This window comes from Balearica regulorum, chromosome 2, assembly GCF_011004875.1.
Source record: "Balearica regulorum gibbericeps isolate bBalReg1 chromosome 2, bBalReg1.pri, whole genome shotgun sequence".
Taxonomy (NCBI): Eukaryota; Metazoa; Chordata; class Aves; order Gruiformes; family Gruidae; genus Balearica; species Balearica regulorum.
The window spans coordinates 76,483,558-76,505,442 of record NC_046185.1 but is presented as its reverse complement, the minus strand read 5'-3'; the positions used below and the strand labels follow the sequence as shown (position 1 = coordinate 76,505,442).

The window sequence follows — 21,885 nt, the reverse complement described above, 5'->3', positions numbered from 1 at the left end:
GAGCCAGCAGGATTTTTCATAATTTTTTTGCTGTCACAGTGAAGGTGACATCTCATCTTGCAGCTGTTTTTACAGTTTTTTACCCATGGGAATTCGATACTCAGAAGTTTATCCATGAATAACTCTTTTATAAACTTTAGTTCTATGCAGTGCCAGCACCCAGAACCAGAACCTTCACATTGCAAAGCCTGGAGGATCTTATTATCTCAAAATCCAGCTTTGGATCCCTTACATTGAAAAGTACGATCCCATACAACTTATTACACTAAAGGGGCATTAGTAAGGAGGGGCTGCAGACCCAGGGCTTTCAGGCAACACTAAGAAGAAGAAGAAGGCGACCTGCATGCACTGGATTCTGTCCTACAGCCCCTAACCAAGGAAGCTGCAGTCGCTGCTAGCGGGACTATCCACAACGTTCAAGTTTCTGAGTGACTGAATCCTTTCCTACAATAGCATTTTTAACACATTAATATTTCTGATCTAAAGCATAGTGAGAAGACTTTTAAGGCAAAAGAAGGCTAACCAGTCAACAAAGGTGATCTTATTTATCCCAGGGTGTGACAGAGCACCTTCATTCTGAATATATTAGCTTCCCTAATGAGGAAATGGATCATTATCAGTACTGTATTATTATCGAAACTCTAACATCTTGATTCTAGTTAGTGATTTCTACTGTGTTCCCAGATTGTTAGTTGTGAGTCCTTGCCTGGCTTGAGACATTTTATATTAGACCTGAAGTATCAAACACAGCATACTGGTTTGCTTAAAGTCCATCTCTAGTTCTAATTTCCTTCTGTAAAAGGAAAACATTTGGCAAAGAGAGTCTTTCAAGCCATGTCAGGTTTTGATTTTGTTTTTATTTGTGGCACTAACAGACATAAATATTTTACAATATATATAATATATACTCACATTAAATGCAGATGGCTAAATATTCTCATGCTTTCAACATTACATAGCTATACATTTTAAATTTCAGCTCCAAAAAAAGGAATCTGCCACCACTCCGATCTGTGATTATAAAAATGTGAATGTACAAACTTCCTCTTCTTCAGTTTCATTGCAATATAGGAAATGTGAAAAAGCAGTTTCATTTGTCCTTTTTAAGTTAATCGATTTAATGAAATATTGTCAAAATATGTACAACAACAACTACCAAAGTAGTTAACATGTGAAAAAGATGCTGCTATAAATACTCATGAGACAACATACAACAGCCATACGAATTGGAAACAAAGGGCCAACGTATGCATGACCTGGACAAGAGACGAGAGAAGTCCCGGTTGCTGATACAAACCAGCTTCACTTCGTTTTGCAGTGCAGGAATGAATTCTAAATCCTGGACCTCTATGCAGTACTCTGAATCTTATTTATAACCTTCACAGTCTGTTGCAAACAGAGATCCTTTAAGGTGTCTCAGTATTTTTCAAGTGCCATGAATGTTACTAGGGTTCAGTATATCTCTGCGTATTAGCATTCTATACGTCATATCCCATAAGTAACTCTTCAATAGACACTGTCTCACATTCATTATTGATTGCCTGCTTTCTCAGAGCTCCACCAGAGATACACAGTTAATCTAATTTTAAAAACCAATGACTCCAGCATATGGCAATTTACGTCCTTCATAATGTACCATAACTTTTTTCTTGCAATTGTTTTTTTTATAGACCTTTATTCTGGTTTGCACCCTAATCACTTTCAGCCCTCTTTCAAATCAAATAAGAATTAAGTAAATAGTCTGAAATAGTTACATATCTTTAACAACTTGAAATGAGTATTACTTTTTAGATAGCTAGCAAAGTCTTTTAATTTTGCCTATAAACACAATTAAGTATTAACACAGGACTGCACAGTGTTTATATTCTTATTAACCTGCCAACAAGAACAGTTTATTGGCAACCTTAAATATTCAGAGGCAAAACACAATTCCTTGGCACAGAAGCTTTACAGCAGAGCAACATATTTTCCCCTCAGAACCATTATGCAGGAACACACAGAAAATTAACTACAACTTATTTTGGCTTGTAGACAAGAGAATAAACTGAACTTCTTGATGTTTTTTGCCACTTCAGACCTTGAATGATGATTATGGGTGCATACAGGGTTAGATTTTCCAATTACCTGTTCTTTATACATGATTCAAACGAGCAGAGGGACCTATAACAAAGAAAAACACACGATCATTGAAGATATTTTTAAACCTCCAACTGTTGACATTGTTAACCAAACATTCTCCTGTGGGGCTGTTCTCAAGCTTGGTCTCTTCATCAGCTCCTTGAGACTACTTAAAGCTTATCTGCTTTTTTCTAGCTGTATCAGTTTGTCTAATGAAAGGTGTTATCCTTCCCTAAAAACCCCACTTCTCATACATCCTTAGGTATTATGGTTGCAATTACATGATTACTGGAACGTAGGTGATGTATTTTTCTGTAAAGTTCCTTCATTTTGTGGAATTAACAGAAACCCAGGCTGCAAGTACACAATATGTGACAGTCAAAATCTGTTCAGTATTGGTTAGCTGTCACTAGTCATAAAAATCAATTGATGAGTACTTTGCTTCTTGATTGAATGAAGGAAACTCCCAAAGGCTTTGATTCAGGAAAACACTTAAACAAATGCTTATCTTCCTTACTACTCCTCAGGTTATCTAAGCATATGCTTAATTTTGAATACGTATGCTAGGCTGCTCTTCCAAAATCAAAGTTAATGAGCTTTGATTCTATCAGAGAGATATTTGTTAAGGTCACCACAGAAGCTAAACAGGAATAACGTATTTGATCAAGTCTAAACCTTCCATTTGGCCTTAGTATCCATGACAGAAGCTTTATTCTTGGGGAAAAAATAGGTCACAGTACAAATTATTAGCAAGGTGAAGAGTTCAAAATAAATTTTATCTTTCAATTCAAATAGAGTAACAGCATGCAAATGACTGCCTCTCACTGTGCATGGGAACTAGAATCATTTATAAGCTCATTTGACTACCAGTATATCAAGATCAGCCAATCTTTTAGTGGGGCCTCCTGCCCCATTTCCAGCATACCAATGTCAACATCAACTGCAGCTTTGAGTCTGTAATCTCTGTCATTGCACCCACAGACACTGATGATAAGAAACAGTATTTCTTCATTCACAACTATATATCTATGATTATGGGAGAAGAATAGTCCGCTGCTTGACATAAAGGTATGGAACTAGGCCATGCTTCCTAGAAGACACTCAATGCACCATAATTCAGAAAAATGCATTACTTGTTGGCAACCAACTTCAAATTATGCCAGCATATACCAGGGACTCATTGTAATGAGTGCAGTAATTACCCTACCTGGCTCCTGTGATTGCCAACAAAATGATACACTGCACGTATCAAGAGTTCATGTGACTAAACACCAGTGTCGAACACTGGCACGAATGCCTGTGCATACTGTGATGGAGCCAAATTAATTTTTAAAATCACAGCAAGTAAACAGAAAAGGCTGCTTCAGATACAGCTCCAATCTTTACTGGAAAACACGTGAAATCTGTAGAATCTCTCTTGCATGTACCATTAAAGTGGTCTAAAGAAATCATTTTACCACGAGCAAAAGACTGTTCTTCAGATGGACCACTCACCTTCCCCACCTTGTGCTGGCACATTGCCCTGCAATGTTTCTACCAAATCCCTGGGTACAACTCTACCTAAGATAAGTAGATGGCATATAAGCAAAGGCAACTTTTACAGCTTCTCTTTGTTGGGTAAGATTTTCAATCCTGCATGGGCTTGTGCTGCAACTATACCTACAGCTAGACATCTAATGGGTTATTTGCATGTGTAGTTATGGTTTTTTCCACAGATAATCATGGTAAATCCCAAGGCAAGTTACACAGACACAAAAATACACATGAAGTGATATAAAGAATTTCAGAAATCTAGCTAGGTTATTTTGCATTTTCTGAGATAGAAATAAAAAGTTGAAAAACTAAACATAAAGATCTTACGGATGTGAAATTGTGACAAAAGTTGCTTGATACAATTTAAGGAAAACACCAGTTCACTTTTAACACCAGAAGCTCAAATGGTACAGCTCTATGACCTGAGTTTTGCTCACCAGAATTAGCCAAAATTTGGTCTCAGATCAGCTGTTTATTTCCTAGATCAGAGGCACACCACATGGCTGGGAAGCAGGCTCCTCGCTGGTGAGACACGTTAATTTCTCAAGTCAATTAACCACCGCCAAAGGCACTAGGTCAGCCATCCTGGTTGGTGGCTTTACTTGATGCCATCTCCCTGACTTGCTGTTATACTCCAGAAGTGTTAAACATCTGCCAGGTTCCTGGACAGACCATTTTGAAAAGAGAAGAAAAAGGTTACTTCCTGCACGTTGTCAGGTCTTTTCCCATTTGGTAAGTTCATCCCTTTCCAGTAACACGTCTGCGTCTCCATTCCCTTTGGGTAGGATCTGTAGCCTAACCACTTTCTGGCAGGTCTCTGAACTGCACTGCACTGGGGATGAACCATTTTACTGAGCAGTCCCAACTGGGCTTGGCACCCACAAGAATTTTCCTTCAGGATTCTGTGGACAGCAACGGCGTGCAATAGAACAGAAGCTGTTTCTTCAAAACAAAGTATGATTTATTTGCCAAAGCAGGCACAGTACTCCAAGAAATGGATTAAAGAACAGCCAGGAGACCTATGCACATACTGTCTTACCTATACTTGGCATTTCACTCAAGTACCTATTTTTGCTCTCACTTGTTTTGGCTGACCCAATTACAGCCTGTGTGGTGCAGACCCTGACTCTCAGCAAGGCAAGGTCAGCCCGCAGCAGTTTCTCTCCTCCCTTCCTGCACAGTGGATCTTTTAACCTTAAAGTTCATGACTTTAGCAAACAGCTGTGTAATCAGGGGTGGAGTGGAGGAGTTGCCTTTTCACAGATATTAATAGAGCTCAAATGTTTGTTGGGATGTTCCTTATCTAAGCAATTGGTTGCTTTTTACGTTTGGTTCTCCTGACAGCCCCGTCTGATCTACTTCCCTTGCAAATAACCCCTCATAAATAAGCACAAACAGTCATACATAACTAAGCAATGCAGATTCTTCCCAGTTCCCCACAATATTAGCTAAATAAATGACTTCACCATCAGAAGCCCCTGTCCCAGAAAACTTCGAGAAGACAACAGAAGAGAAACAGATGCAATTACTGAACTACCTACTCTGCTGCCTAGTTGCTGCAACCAAAATCTTCTAGAAAGCAAAGCCAAAAATGGCTCTGTGCTCGCATCTCCAATCACGACATCATAGGTCTTTGACAGAGGAGGCAAAACAAAGAAAAAAAGTTTGCTTCAGCCTTGGCACAAAACCACCCGCCAGCCACTGTCTACAAAAACCTCAGTGTTTCTTGGAGACACATTCTTCAGCTGTAAAGGAAGAAAACCCTGATACGCAGCTATCATGTATTTTCCTCTACGGAATCAACTTCTGCTGTCACAAGTTGTCTAACTGCAGGGAAGAATCAGAATTCGGCTCTCTTTAATGCAACAAGCTAGAAGATATATTAATACACACTGGTGAGAAAGTCTTTGAGAAATCTGACAACATTTTTACTTTTATCAGTTATCAAGGGCATGAGATCTCAGATGTCAAAGAGATACAATGTCTTTGGCGTATACAAGACTTAGCTTGCATATCCAATATCTGAAAGAACAGCATAGCAATAAGAAAATCATACTCTGTCTTGGACAAAACACCGCTCTCTTTTATTTTCAAAAAAGACCTATATAATAAGAGATGTACTCTTCTGTCATTTCAATGTCAAAACCACCAAAAATTACTCTGTCTTGAAAATGAAAGAAGACAGGCACAGTATTTAGCAGAATACCTCAGTATATCCAGCCTGCACTGGCTATCCAACTGTTTTGAAATAAATCCCCAAGGATATGATACAGATGTGTTTTAATGAGTAGAGCTATGGGTCCCCTCAGAGACTTCTGCAAGAGTAATATAGTTGGAAGAACAAGGAATTTGGAAAGATCTAGAAAACAACTGCATGAAGTGTTCTTGAATGTTCATATCCCCTCTTTTCTGTAAAGTGGTGAAGTGGAGAAATAAAAGCCTTATCTGGAGTATTGTGTCTTCATAATCTGTAGTCTTAGAATCATAGAATATCTCAAGTTGGAAGGAACCCATAAGGATCAACAAGTCCAACTTCCTGCTTCTCACAGGACTACCTAAAAGGAAACCATATGACTAAGAACATTGTCCAGATACTCCTTGAATTCTGACAGACTTGGTGCCATGACCTGGGAAGCCTGTTCCAGTGACCGACCACCCTCTCGTGAAGAACCCTTTCCTAATGTCCAGTCTGAACTGCCCCTGACGCAGCTTCACTCCATTTCCTCGCATCCTGCTGCTGTCACCGGAGCGAGGAGATCTGCATCTCCCCCTCCGCTGCCCCCCACCGAGGAAGGTGTAGACTGTGATGACGTCACTCCTCAGCCTTCTCTAAGCTGAACAAACCAATTGACCTCAGCCACTCCTCATAATAGTACGCATAATATAGATGTAACTTTTCACATGCAAAATAACTGCACATCCAGATTTCTGTTTGCATGCTGATATAAAGCTCCCTGAAACACTGACCTGTTTGTGCCATTTGTATGATTCTGTGGAATTTCTGGTTTATCACACTACTTTTTAATGTTAAAATTTGATCTTTTTTTTTTTTTTGAATTATTTTAAAGAGGACATGTAAGCAAGGTTAAAGCCTATTTACACATTTATGGTTGGCATCAGCTAAATCATGTGTTGGGAAAACTACATCTGCTTTTGTACATTCCCTAAAGTCCTTGGATCAAAGTCTATTCTTGGTTACTGCAGTGTAATATTGGGATGACTCCACTAACGCAAACTGATCTGCTTCTCTTTACCAAGAAATGCAGTGTAACTCGAGGTTAGGAAGAACAAATGTTGATCAAAGAAATAAGTGAACTTCCTCCGAAGATCACATCTGGGCAGTTGAGCATTTAGCCATCTGGGAGTTGACTGACCCATAGCTAACCACAAAAGTGAAACACACATCATGCAATTCATAAAGTTCAGACAGACATTAAAACAACCCCACAGTTTTACTGACAGCTCTCAGCACATGTGATCAAGGTGTCAGTGTTGGGAATCAAGGTCTAGGACACACTACTGAAACTAGGAGAGAATACTTACGTCTAAATTTGGTTCAGGGTCTCATATCTGATCTTTCTTAGGTTCACCTTGTCTAAAGGACATCCAATATTACCTTAGATTCACAAGAATGAAAAGGGCATGAAAATGATTTCTGAAAGGATATTCAAGATCCTGAAATTCTCTTTAAAAAAATAAAAAAGTATTGACTACTCATATGGTTGCACACATGCACAGGCATGTTTTATGCTTAATAGTATGCTTTAATAGCTGTTCAAAGGTTTGAAATACACTCCTGATCTTTGATTCACTTAGAGAAAACAGTGCATATACCTCCTTCTGATGGAAGAAAGAAATACGGGGCTAGAATAGCTTATAAATGGCTCTCAAAGCACAGCAAGCCTAGGTCGTTGCATCCATAATAAAAAATAGAAGTACATTTACCTTTTTTAACTTTGCTGCTCCAGCACCGGAGCGAATGGCCTCCATTAGGGCTTGCCTTGCCTCCCCAGGGTTACCTGTAGCCGTGGCAGAGGATTTAGGAGCTGCTGCTGACAGCTGAGTGGGAGGTGGTGGTGGCGGCTGGGCGGGGGCAGGTGGGATACAAAGCTGCTCTTCCTGAGGGTCTGCTGCCTTCTGCAAGGACAGTTCTGCATTCCTAAAACTCTGCAGCTCTTTGGAGGCCAGTGAGGAGATCTGCTCAAGATGCAGTTGAAAGGAGGTAATTAATATCAAGCATGATTAAACTGTAATTATTTGACATTTGATGCACTTTCAGTACCCCGATTCCACTTTGCTTGAATGATGTAAAACATGTAGAACTTTTGTTTGCTCATGGGGTTGAACATCTGTTACTACTCACTCGCATCACTCAGCTGGGCTGATTACCAGCATCAAGGATTTGGCATTGACTCTGTCTCAGAAACTCAGTCTTTACTTACTGTGAGCTCCAGCATCCTGTAACTCTTCTTGGTATGTAAGGTAAGAGAGAGAGTTGGACTTGGTACTCATTTGGAAACAACCACGAGGGTTTTGGAATCAGGAAGATATATTAAGGCTGCAGTAGCCACCCAGGAATCTCATTACTTTTTGCAGTCTGGGCTGCACAGAAATAATCTCAGATGACAGGGAGGCTCTTCTAGATCTGAGCTCTCAGACATGGCTTCATTGAAAAAAATGCCGTTAAACCTAAAGTTTCCAGCCACACTAAAAAAAAATAATAAAATAGGACCAGAGAGAACTACGTGAAAGCACTGAGAACAAAATCAATTGATTGCTCTTCCAAGCATGTTTCTGTGGAATTTCGGAAACTAAAATTTCTGCACGAATTACCAGCTTGGAAACTCATCGTACTTTAAATGAATGCAGGGAGAGGAGGCGATTTTTCAGACTAAGCCAGCTTTTCCATCAACTGTCTCAACAAATATTTTTGCCGTTAACGACGTTACTAGGAATAAGCATGATAAACTGTTAGTAATTGCAATGATTTGGCGATTATTAGGAAATTCAGTATCATGTGCCAAATGGGAGGTCTTCAAGCAGATGCATTAGCATTCCTTTTTCAGAGAAACTGAGGCACAAAACTTATCTAGTGAAAAATGAAAGGATTCATTTCCCATCAAATAGTCCACATTCAGAGAGCTCTTATATTCTATTCCTTCACTGTACACATACACACAATATATGGAAACAATGTAATGTCAGATAAAATAAGAACATTTGAGATAACATGAAAGGGACAGCCTTTTCATCATAGCACATCTGTATCTTGCCCTGTACGCATACAAACAAGGTGCTTTAACAAGCATAGGTGACATGGTGTGAAAAAGAGGCGTACGGTTTCTAAGCAACTTCCTTTAAAATGACGGCAAAAGCTTCTCTGGGAGGAAAGTATTCCAAAAAGTCTCTGTGATAATACACCACACCACTTCATTGTCAGAGTGTCTTTTACACAAATTTACATTTATTCCCAATGAATGCAGAATGTAGTTAAGTATGTGTGAAGATGGCTGCTGCCTAGCATGTCCTGCTCTCGGGCTCAGGGGAAGCTGTACCCTACCTGCAGCAAGGGCAGTAAGATATGTGAGGGATGAAGTAATTGCCTAACACAAGCAAGAGATTCTTTCTATCTAATACCAGCTATCTGGATATGTGCTAATGGCCTGAGTCATTGCACGAGGGAAACGGGAACCTCCTTGCCAAATACACATCCTTGGCTGGATTAGCGAACTGAGTGAAAATTAAGGCTAGAACAATGCAGGTTTTGGCTATTAGTAATAAGAGATGTTTTAATGATTAGATAAATCTTTCAGACAGAATGAATCATCCTGCAGTGGTGAAAGCTGATGTTCCATCAACATCAATTACTTGTGTACAACATGCTTGTGTTAACAGATAAATAGCATGAATGAAGAAGCCCTAATGTGTTTCCAGGTAACAAGGATTGGATATATATGGTAGTTAATGCAACTATATCAATCTAACTGCATACTCCTAAAGCACAAAATCCCCCACCTAAATGTGAAAATGATGAACATTTGATGTCTTCTATGTATAGTCCTTGTAATTCGTTTGGATTTCTATGTGTTTTTTTTCTCAGCTAAAAGTGCACCGTTTGAAAGAGTGTTAAGTTTTACAGCAGAGGATAGGATCGGACCCGCTATGCTATCTGTGTAAGTCAGATCTGGCCTTGTGTCATATTACATCCCCATCAACTTTTCTCTTTACAGCACAATGTTTAGTTTGTGGCATATCTGGGTTTATTCAAAACACCCAGCAGGAACAGACAGCACTTAAAAGATCACTTACCATCTTGATTTCTTACCTTTCTCAGCTTTGAGGTGCCACTGTGGCCTCTAATTGCTGCTAGTAGGGCTGAGCGCTCATTCTCTGGCTCAGCATATGATGGTTTCCTGTGATTGCCATTTAGTGCACTGTCTGAAACCTAGAAGATGAAAAGAATAAACCTCACATTGTTATTAGATATTTACTTAGAGATAGTTTGGAAACACTACTAAAAATATTTTTGGCACTTGTACCAGAATGCAAGCTATGGAGACTAATCAGTCTGTCTTCTTTCGGGCTTGCTTTTACAGCCCTTACTGACACTGAATGGTGAGGATATGTGTAGATAGCAATGCTGTACTTACAGATGCAGTCTCATATCCCCTGAGCATGAAGTCAGTGGCAAACTAGTATCACCTAGTAATACAAAATGCAGTTTTCTTTCATTGCAGGTATTTACAGGTTTTCTCCATGGTATGTGTTCCTGTTTTTACATAATGCACTGGAATGCGTGTTGGGCTCCTAGGCTAACCTCAATTACCGCTCCTTTATGCTGTATCTCTGCACCCTCTGCCTCTTCTAGCTAGTGCAGCACCAACGGTGTTGCATAATGTACAGGATGTGCAGAATAAGCAGTGCCTTGGTCTGTATTTTGCCATTATAAATTTTTCAAATGCCTTGTGTACTCCAGCTGACCAGAAACTGTACGAGTTATAAAACCTCTGGTGCCTGACAGGGCGAGTACAGGGCTCTGCAGTCTGAACAGGCTAAAAAAAGTCTCCACTTTACCTTTCTGAGTTTCTCCTTTCCCCCTCCTGTTTGAATGGCTTCCATTAGGGCACTATGCAGTGATGTGTCCTTTGGAATTGGTTTTTGGACGACAGGTTTGAACTTCTTCTTTGGTCCAAAGATATTAGTCTGCACATTAACATCCAGTTCACTGATAGCATTAATATCCGAATCATCAGGTTTCTCCTCCTGTTCTGACTCTGCGTTTGCTGCTGCACCATTTAGCTCGGATGAAGCTTTAAGTGAACTACCTTGTACACCGTTAGGAGGCGGCCACTTAGTGATTCGCAAAGATGAGCTGAAAGAGGACGGGACCCCTTGGAGATCAGGAGACTTGAGAGATGAGGCTGAATTAGTATGGGTCAAAGTCTCACATTTCTGGTCCAACAAAAGACACGTCTTTTTCTCTGCTATAGTTTGTTTGCTGCTTAAACCATAATCTTCTGCACTGTTGTTATCCTTTGAAGAGGATTTACTAAGTGGGACACTAGTATTCTTTTTATAGAAATTCAGAGGAGTTGCTTGATTTGGTGCCCTGATGTTAACTACTTTGTTTTCCATGCCAGAATTATCACCAGGTGTAAACCTGTGGGATGCTTTTTGACTGCAAGTAAAAATACTTGAAAGCGTTTCTTTTGTTTCTGCTGATTCTGTTTCCACAGGGCTGTATTTGGCAATAACACATCTTTTTGGTGAAACTCCTGCTTCAGTTTTAACCTCTCCTGCCCCTTGCTTATTTTCATCTTTCTCATGACATTCCATAGAGTCGGACTTCAAGGTAGTTACGCTGATGTGTCTTGCAATGGCAGAGGCAACGTACTGGCTTGAAGTCCTCCTATGTGGCTTTACAAATGGGAGCTCCAGCTTGTCCTTATTACTGGTTGGGGTGACTAATTGTGTTACCTGAGACTGTGTAACTGGAAGAAGTGGTTTGGTCCTTTCATTCTCAGACTGTCTTTCAGCTATCTGGGTAGTAACAGTTTGTGGTGCTACAGGTTTTGGAGCTGCAAGACTGATGGGTTTGTGTTCATGTTTTATAGTAAAGGGCTTAGAGGTTGTGGTGATTGCTGACTTTTTAGGAGGATGCTCAGCAGAGTCATCACTTTGCTTTTCTATAGAACTTGACCTCCAGAATGCCTTCACTTTCCCAAGATGAATTTCCTCACTTTCATCAGTAGAGGTGCCTGGTATGTGCTTACTGACACCAGTGTTTGGGCCTACAAGGTTGCCCAGTTCATCTATCTTAATGGCACCAGTGGCGAGTGAAACTCCTCTATCGAAATGTTTTACTTCAGGTTTGGGAGGGACAACTTTAAAGGTTGTCAAACCCATTTTGGGTTCATAGTTTGTTCCTGAATTCTGGGCACGATGACACCATGTGGGTGTTGATGAGACTTCTTCTACTTCAATTCTTTTTCCTGGTGGCCATTTGATTTCTAATTCTGACTTGCTTTTTTTCAGAGATCTTTCCCTGTTACTACATTCATTAAATGGATTTATCTTCTCTTTTGCTGTACTGATTTCAGCTGTTGCCTTGGAGTGAGATGGAGTCAGCTTAGATTTACATTCCTCAGACTTCAGGCCATGTTTGGGGAGGGGTTCCAGTCTTAAGTTCTTTTCACTTCTTTTTTCGAAGGAGGATGTGAGAGATTCAAACATATCTCTCCTCTGTTCCACAGGCAGGTGACTGAATTCATTTTCAGATGGTTGCTGATGTATTAGGTCCTTGGATATGCATATAGCTCCACCATCTGTGTGCCCCTTATCAAAGGAACCTGCATTGTTATTTTTATTTGTAAAGTTTCCTGTATTAACAGAGTCAGCTGAGATATTTTGTGAAACCCTTGTCTCTGTCTCTTGATTTCCAGCTGAGTTAGAGGTGCTAACTTCTGGAGCATCATCTATGACTGTTACTGGAACAGAAATGGTAACATCTTGGGCAGCCTCAACTTTTCTTGTATGTGGGCTCAATACTTCATTGCACTCGGAGTCAGAGTTACTTATACCATCCGCTGCTGCAAAATACACATACAACATTACATACAGGCAGTGTTTAAGCAATATGACTTTAAATTACCCAAATGGCCAGTACAAGCTTAAGCGGATCAGATATTTCAGTTACACTAAAACTAACAGGAATATATTTATGCCTGTACTACAAAAAAGGAGAGATCTGGGTCCTTTTTATTGTCTGGTTGCTGATTAGGATCAGCCAAATATTCCTGCAGTCCTCCCGCTTCAGCCAGTGGGAAACATACAAATGCAGCTGAAAGCAGAATTTAATCTATTGTTCATACCTTATCTTTGACTAACTTCTCTCAGTGATAAACATTTCACCACATGACTCCAAAGGAGAAACATTTCTGAGAAACAGCGAGCAACTCCAAATTATGTTTCCCAGACCTGGTTAGTAATAACAGCCCAGCTGAAGGATTTCCTTGAGCAAGCAAACAAAGAAACAGTACTTGTATTTTTTCTCCATTCTTCTCACCCTTCATTACCAGTGACTCCAGAAGTCTCATTGTGCAAGAAGCTTAACTCTCCTCTCAAATTTGCTGGTGTAAATCAAGGGTTACAACACAGAAGCTAAGAAATTGCAGTGTTAGAGAACTCACAGAAATTAAATTAGAATCAAATCCACTGCAGCAGTACTGAAATAAAGATGGGAAGTTTTAAAGAAGTATTCAACATCATTTGGTGACTAACCATTAATAGGGAAATATTTTTATTCACATTAGGAAAAAGAAGAGCACAATATGACATTTTGTCTCTTCCCACTGTTTCTGTTCATGGTTTTAATTTTTTAACTTTAAATCATGTCTGCTAATTCAGAGGAGGCATTGGGTACAAAAACGTCCCCCCCCTTCTCCACTTCATTATGATAAAATAGAAAACAGAGGCATTGTTCATTAAACACAGAGCTAAATTCACAACTGATTTAGCTTTGCTGAAGTCAATGAAATTATACCAAATTTGGCCCAGAAAATGTGTCCATAAACTGCTGTTCATCTCTTCTTGGTAGCAGGCACCGAAATACAATGACAATCTAATAAGCAGCTTGAAAAATATTCAGCCTATAAAGAGTGGCCACCCCCGAAGCAAAGGGAGAGGAGCCACTTTGGGTGGACCACATTCTGCCTCCGACCTGTCGGTTGTTCCCAGTGATCTTAGTGAGAAATGCGCAGATGTCCCAGAGTACGGTTTGACCCTGTACCTCCTGGTTATGCCTCTCTCTTTTGTACTTCAGAGGTAACACACTTCCCTACCTTCTAAATCTTCATCCAGGCCAGCCAAAGTCTGCTGGAGTTGGGCAGCAATGAGTATGTCCTCATTCTCATGCTTAGCCGAAGCCATTTCTTCACCTCTCCTGCTAAATGAAAGAGGAGAAAAATGTTGGGTCTCCCCCTTTTTTTTGCTTCGCATTGTTGCTCTGAAACACACTGTCATTTCAGCCCCTCTGGTTCCACTGGGGTTCTGAAACTCATTCCCCAAAGTATGAAAAATACGCAGCCTTCGAGACACACACCACCACGCTGATGGAAGGGTCTCTGTGGCGCCTGAGCGTACTCCGTGTGCTGGCGATCAAAAGATTAGGATTAATAAAGCCTGTCGCAAAGAAACGGTCTGGCTTCACTGTGAAGTATGCATTTCAGCTGAGCTGCAGAAAAGCAGCGTGTGCCAAGGCAAAGGTTTTGCATATCCGTATATTTTAAAGCTGACCACTAGCCATTCTGTGTACACGCTGTGCCAATGTATCTGCACCTTAATTAAATAAAAATTGCATGGCAATGAAAAATAAAAACAGCTAAGTACTGTTAGACAATCACTCTGCATCCTGAGGGGAGGGAGCGGAGGAGGAAAGAGAAACTAATCCCTTGAGAGCTGTTTCTAATGAAACATATAAAGGGGCTCGATTTTGCCAGAAAATAACTCCATCGTTTTTGATGAAGTTGTACAAGGATTTAAAACAAGTCTGAAATCAGAATGAGTGCCAAGTGTTGGCTTACTGAAAGAAAAAAAAGAAAAAGAAGATGAAACTAAGAAAAATCCTAACAAAAAATAACTAAAATTAAAAAAATACGCATGGCAACCTGTTACACAACAGACCTTCTGTTTCTTAGGAAGAAAAAATCTTGACCAGCAGAGCTTTTCTATCTAAATGATTGAAACTAGGATTTCACATTGGCAATTCATTTTTTCCAGCTACCCGTTCCTCTTCTGAACTTAAGACATTGTCGTCTGTGACACTGTATCTAAGTTTTGCCCTGGCGATTAGCCCATTGAAAAAATAATTTTCCATTCTAGCCACACCTAAACTAACTCTGGTCAGGTGAAGCAGATTTGCCCTTTTTCAAGATCAAACCCTTAATATCACAGATACATACAGTAACAGATGACATTTTTTGGTAGTCAAACATTACCTGAAAAATGCCATTTTTCTGCTGCCCTTTGAGATAATAATCTGAATAAAAAATCAGGGGTGTTTCCTGACATTGATTTATACGACATCTAACAGTGTAGCTTCCTTTTTCACTATTTTATTTTTCCCTTCCTCATAATAGGAGCAACTGAAAGCAGACGTTGAAGCACCATGTATTTTATTTTACTTTATTTTAATTTTTTTGTCATTCACCTTTCCTTTATGTCTTTTGTAGCAGTCCTGGAACCCAATTCTTCTACTTGCACCTAAACTGCCTTGCACTTATAAAGCTGAGTTCATGTATGTGGGATCAATAAAAACAGCCTAACACATCTGCAAGGAAGCCTTCCAAAACTCTTTTCAGACACACATCCTTTTGCTAAACAGGGACAAATTCAAGGTGGCAAAGCTACATATATGCCTAAGTGGTTTCCAAAACTAGAATCTAAGATAGAAATATGTATTGGTTGTTTACATACAGAGGAAGAAACACAGTGCTCTGTGACTGGAACACAATTTCTTCCAACATTTGCCATTGATCTGAGCTTTGACAGGCCCTGAACATCCCCAGAAGCCCACGTGAACTGATGATGCTCAGGTCCAGCACCCACACTGCAAGAGTCATGGTAAACTGAGTTTTCCCCCTGCTGGATTCAGAGAAAGGCGGCACGAATCAGTCAACGTCTCCAGCACAGGCAACTGATGCTGTAAGACTGCAATCCTACTGTACCCTGAAGAACACACACAAAAAAATGCGTGAGACCACTCATCTGAGCAATCTGACAAAAAGATTTAAGCTCACTGCAGCATTCAGATTGGGATAGAAGTCTGGCAAAGAAAAAGCTCAGCTTGAAGGTGGCAAAAAGAATGAACCAATTGAATTTCATACTGGTTTTGCAGTGCAAAGTTTAAAAAAATTAATAAAAAATACTTGCTGTCCTCTGAGTGCATTTTAAACCAATGTATTTGCAAACTCAGAGAGAGCATTTTTGTTGGGAGAATCATTCAAATTGCACCAGCTAAGCAACAGGTCTGTCCAGCGTGGAAGGCAAATATTGCTTTCTTCTTTACAAAGCTGGTCTTGCAGGATTGCTGTCCACAGCTGAAGAAAATTACTAACACACATTGAGATTCTTTTTCTAAGGTACTGTGAAGAAGCTGTTTCCAAAACCTTGGAAGAAGGATGTGTAAACCCATATCTATCAGAGAATAAGACCTAATTTCACAAAGGCTATGTCAGCTCACCAGCTTCTTGGTACCTGACTGTATCCTTCTGTTTACTGCCCAACTGTTCTGCAATACAGCCAAAAACTCTATTACTAAGGTTGTCCATGCTGGGCTTTCTCCAGGAAATAATGGAAACTATTGGCTTGAGAATTTTATGGGTAATTTATCTAGAAAAATGTATTTGGGACTGGAATTCCTGAGCTCCAAACATGCAGTGTGGGTCCACTGCACTGACCAGCTCTTTTCTCATGTCAATCAATGGGAATCATTCAGTGAGTCTTACAGCAAATTTATATTCTCCTTGATGGATATAACGGTCAGAAGAGGTCTCTTTCATTATCCTCTGTGCACTTACGCAGTGACTACACATAATTTGCCCCTCAATCTCTGCTTCAATCTCCTTATCTAGACAACTGGGATAATAATACCCAATTCACAGATTTTTCTTCTGAAGGAAAGAGAACAATGCAGTGAAAATGAAAGGATTCTTATTTGCTTTTACAGAGGGAGCTTTGGAAAAAGCAGATCTTTTAGTTTGCATTTCCAAATTCCTAAAAGAGCGATTGTTCTTCTCCAAACTCACCTACAAAGCAAGCTAGAAGGTATAGATTAATCACAGGGCTCTTAAAATTGTTAGCATCGGGAATTTAAAATGTGATACATGTTTTGTGAGGCAAAACTACTGGTAGTTTCCAGTAGCTCACATGACTTCTAAATACGCCTAGGAAGACTCTTTCTCACAACAGTATTTGGAAAGGAAAACAAAAGGGCCTCTAATTTATTTTTTTTTTCCATAGCCTTCTTCCCTTCTAACCCTATACACTTTTCTTTAGTTGACAGCTGTTTTGGCCAGAATCCAAGAAAAATATGACTTATTCTGATACAATGTCTTACATTCTGGATAAACATTACCAGTGGTATTTTCTCACATACACTTTTTTTTTTTTTGACTTAGGGAAGAACTTGATAACCTTTACACTGCCTTTCTGGTAAAACGTGAGGCACTAAAAATACAGCACTGGTGAGCGTTTAGCCCAAGCTCAAAATGGTAAGTGGTTCCTGGAAGCCTGCGCACTTACTACTTATGTAGATGAGCAGAGATTTGTGCAAGAGCACAGAATGGAGCAAAGTGACTACTAAACTACAGCCTTCAGTGCTCCACTAAGTGCGGGCTACAATGCATAATTACTCCTCGGCAGTCATTTGCGCAGTTAGAGACAAAATGAAACTTACAGCAGCATTTCATCAAATTAGTGCCACGGGAGATGGACATTTAGGAGAAAGTTTTCATTCTAAGAAAGAGAGAAAATTCTCTGATAAGCCTAGCTGCAAATGCTGCATTAAAAAGAAACCCAAACCAGTGGTAAGTCAATGGATTTGCAATGACACAAGCTGCCATTTTGTTATAGGTAGACCAGCTTTACCTGGAGGTCTGCAAATGATAAAACTGACTCAAGTGTCTTTGAGCACTTCCCAGAAGTTCTGGTGAGCCTCATGTACGGTATCAGAGGCAGAGACCACAAGTCCCACTGTAACTGTTTAAATACAACACAGACCTATGTAAACTGCAGAGAAGGGACTAAGGAAGAGATTCAGTTGTCTAAACTCAGGCACTTGGTGCAATTTGAAATACTGTAGGATATTCAAGACATTTGTCTGGGGCTGGTAGACATAATGTGGAAGACAGGGAGACCCATGTCCTGCTGGAGTGGCACCAGGCAAGAAGAAACGGCAGTAGACATCTCTCAGGTTAATTGAATGTGACCTGAAAGTATCACTCATTTTGCACCACGTTTGCTCTATCAAAAGAATTCAGAATAAGGCTCCTGTGAATTTGGTACTAGCTGGGGAGGGCAGACAGAGCCATTGCAAATAACAGTCAAATCCAGACAGGCACACCATGCAGCAGCACACACAGGGACACAGTGACTGCTCCGAGGCAGTTCAATGCACACCGGGAGCATTCAGCTCCTCGTATGTCCCGGGCAGCTAATGGGGACTGACCGACATGGAAAGCTGATACAGTTACTCCAGACTGAGCTCTGGAGCATGTGGGCTCCTCTCCCAGCTCTGACAGTCTTCTCAGCCTGATGCTCGGGAATAACATTAACCTGTCTGTATGTACCCAAATCTGTCCTCTTCACAATGAATCCACAATATTCTCCTCTTACACAAATGCTGGAAAGAGAAATGCTTCTTCTTTGGGTATATATCGAGGTGGTGTTAAAGAAGAGACTGATGCTGAATGATTTTAATTTGTAGAAAATATGGCTGAAGCTTTTTCAACACAACTTTCTATACAACCAGGCCAGAAAGATGGCATTAAGTAAACTCAAGGTGTTTATATATTTGTTTTTGTGAGTGATGCAGAAAAGTACTCTTTAAAAGCGGAGGTAACTATTTTCCAGATTAACCAATAGTTTACAAAATCTCAGGGACCACTTTTCCATTCTTCATATTTTTTAGGCTAGATGACTTTTTCCTATTTCCTTCCAAGGAAGGAATGTAACAGCAGCAGCAGAGCAGCCAGTGTAAGTGGTGGACTTTCTGGTCACCTAAGTTATGACCTGACCAGCAATATTTTCCATTTCTGTTGCCTTCTATGAACTTGAGCATGAAGTTTTAATGTTCAAATGACCAAAGCCTGTGAAAACGAAAAATTTGTAGACTGAACAACCAACTTAGGACTGGTTAGATAGCAAATCTATCACTTGTCTTTGATGCAAGATTTCTGAAAGTGGCAGGCAACAAGGAAAAGGAAAAAGCACATGGTCATATTCTGTTGAATGCTATCTAACCTTGCTTTTTATGTTCTTCAATGAGCGATAAAAAAAAAGCTGCACATACTTTTTGAGAGCAAGGTACAGGTATCATTTCCATTCCAAGTTTTTTAGTTTGTGTTCTGTTTCTAGTTCTGTGGGACTGCATCAAATGTACAAAGGTTTTTAGACTGCATTTATATCTGTGCTGAATAAAAATAATCAGAGATTGAATTAAACTATTTTCCAATCCTAGAACACACAGATCCAGTAGTGCCTTCAAGTGCAACACCACCCAATTAAAAATAAGAACTTGCAAATATAGATGAGGAGGAAAATGAAGTAATTTTTCAGCTGCTGGGTTTATGGTCCTTTTACTGTCTTCCTCCACGCTTACTGGTCAAAAATCTAAACAGAAAGTAAATGAAAATGCTTTTGTTTAGTATCATTTTGTGTTCTAATGCTAGAAATCTCTAAGCTTGTTACATACCAGGGTGATTTAAGCTTCCAGAGTCCTCCGACATATGTCGGTTCCAGCATCCTGCTGCATAAGCAGCAGCTTGTAGTTGCTCTACAGCTGCTCTTCCTCTCCCGGAAGCCAGCACTATACCTTTAGAAACAACCCAAGCTGCTTCCTAACACGTAAAATATTCTACAGCTCCAAAGTATACAGAATTTTTCCAGTGGATGAGTTTAACAGACAGGCTAATCTGGATTCTTGCTCTATAACAACTGTGATTATCTATTACTTAACCATAATATCATTAGTATCTTCCCTCCATGAAGATCTGCCAGCAAAAAAGTGCATGAGAGTATCCCAATTTAAAGAGTTTTCTGGAACAAGGGGAAAGGGAAAGCCAGAGATAAGGAAGGAAATTAGTAAAACTATGTAAGAAGCAGAGGCTTGCAAATCTGTCAGACATCTGGGTCTTAATTAAGTAATTTTTCATCCCTGAAGTTCTCCCTGTCGCTTTAACCCTTTATCTGCCTTCCTCCCCCTTAAAACTACATTTCTGTTTTCAAAAAAGTAAAACACGTGCCTACTCAGCCAAAATAAAACCTATCCTATAGAGAAATAACAGAATACAACTTTCTCATAGTTCTCAGAGATAGTTACAAGTGACATCTAATTATATAGAATGTGTTTGTGCAAAAGAGGTATATATAATATATACATACGCTGCTATTTTTCATTACAGTTTTTCCCTTTCCTTCCTGCCTGCCTTCTGCCACTATTATATTTTTTCTTCCTCCGACCAGCTTCATCGCTGAATTCTCTTCGGCTACTGACTTCTCTTTCCCTCCTGTCCTTCCCAAGCGGAATACAAAACCTTGTAACATTTGAATTTGAATGAGCTGAAAATTAAGCAGAACAAGTTCACCCACCCCTATCCTTTCAAGCTTTTGTTTTAAACTAACTCATCAAAACCCTACCAGTTTTGTAGCAAACAGGGAGTATTTCTCAGGTCGGTAACAAAAAAGAGTCTTCTCCTCCCAGTACCTTCAACCACCCCAACCAGAGACAAATGTAACAAATTCTCCCAAGAGAAAGGGAGGAAATGGGATTATCCCTGTCCAGATCCACAGCATGAACCGATCTCAGGAGGGTTCCCCCACCCCCACCCTAAGCCCTCCACTAGCTGTACGTGAAAAAATATTCCTCTCTCATGGCTACTGAAACAGAAACTCAAGGGAGGGGAAAATCCCCTTCAGACCTTTGGAAGGTATTTTATCTTTTTGTCCCAGACAAGTCTGTATTTATTTAGCTTTATAACTGCCAAGTTCCCTTTACATTTTAAAATACTTTTACTTTTTAAAATATTTGAATACATTTAAAACATTTTCAAAATAAAATTAAAAAAAAAGTTTTGTATGTTAAAGTGTTTTTCCTGCTCTGAGACAGGATGGTGGAACCACTCACTCTTAAGACCCGTTTTAAAACCCTGATTTCAATTGCTTATAAATTTGAGAAATTTCTATCTTTGCTAGGTGGCAGTCCAAATGCAATGATTTATATCATGCCCATGATCATTCTGTTATTTTATTTTAGCCAAAATGGTTAAATGTCTTCCAAGAACAGAGTTTGGAGGAAAAGGAGAGCTGCATTCTGATACATGAAATCTTATTTAATGCTCCGTCCTCTGAAAAAAAGAGGTCCTGTGTGGTCTAACTGGTCACTAGTCTGCCTTGACTCTCTGTGCGTCAGCTCTCCTCTAAAATAGGATAATGCCACTTTTTCATCTCACATGAGTCCTGTGCAGAGAAATGAATTAAAGTCTGCGTAGCACGTGGACACTAGTGTGATGAGTAAGATAAAAAGAGCAAAAGGAAATTAAATAGCCCTGTCTTCAGAAGATAATTTGAACTGAGACTGAACAGTGGTATACCTGCTTTATTAATTGAGCTCTGAAACTTAGAAAGTAAATAAAATAAAATAGAGTACGATCACTTTAACTAGAGATTTTATCACACTGCACAGAAGGGGGGAATTAAGGTTAAAGGGGGGAATCTAAGGTTACACAGCCAGCCTTAATATTAATGTTACCTAACTTTGAGCACGTGACCTAGCATCCCTAATATTATTATTTTAACATAATTTTTAATGTGTAATTATTTATAAAGCTCCAGACTGTAGGTGTGCATGATGCTTTTTAGGCATATAAAATTGTCTGATCCCTGCCCCTAGGAGCTTACGTGATGACACCACACAAGGGATGGGAAAGGAGGGGGTATGGGAGGACAGAGTTGCAACAC

At 39.8% G+C, this 21,885-nt stretch overlaps 1 protein-coding gene across 14 annotated transcripts in view; it reads right to left on the bottom strand.

The window, feature by feature from the left end:
* Positions 1 to 837: 837 nt before the first annotated feature.
* COBL (cordon-bleu WH2 repeat protein) overlaps positions 838 to 21,885 on the bottom strand; it is a 168,689-nt gene continuing 147,641 nt past the window's right edge. For 9 of the 14 annotated variants that reach the window (XM_075744739.1, XM_075744727.1, XM_075744734.1 and 6 more), the window contains 5 exons: positions 13,992 to 14,095; positions 10,726 to 12,740; positions 9,977 to 10,096; positions 7,597 to 7,848; positions 841 to 2,160 (listed from right to left, as the gene is read on the bottom strand). In XM_075744739.1, the coding sequence (XP_075600854.1) occupies positions 2,143 to 2,160; positions 7,597 to 7,848; positions 9,977 to 10,096; positions 10,726 to 12,740; positions 13,992 to 14,095 (2,509 nt within the window). In that variant the 3' untranslated portion in view covers positions 841 to 2,142. Of the gene's footprint in view, positions 2,161 to 7,596; positions 7,849 to 9,976; positions 10,097 to 10,725; positions 12,741 to 13,991; positions 14,096 to 21,885 lie in introns of all 14 variants that reach the window. The other 5 variants (XM_075744733.1, XM_075744729.1, XM_075744740.1 and 2 more) reach the window with 3 other exon arrangements.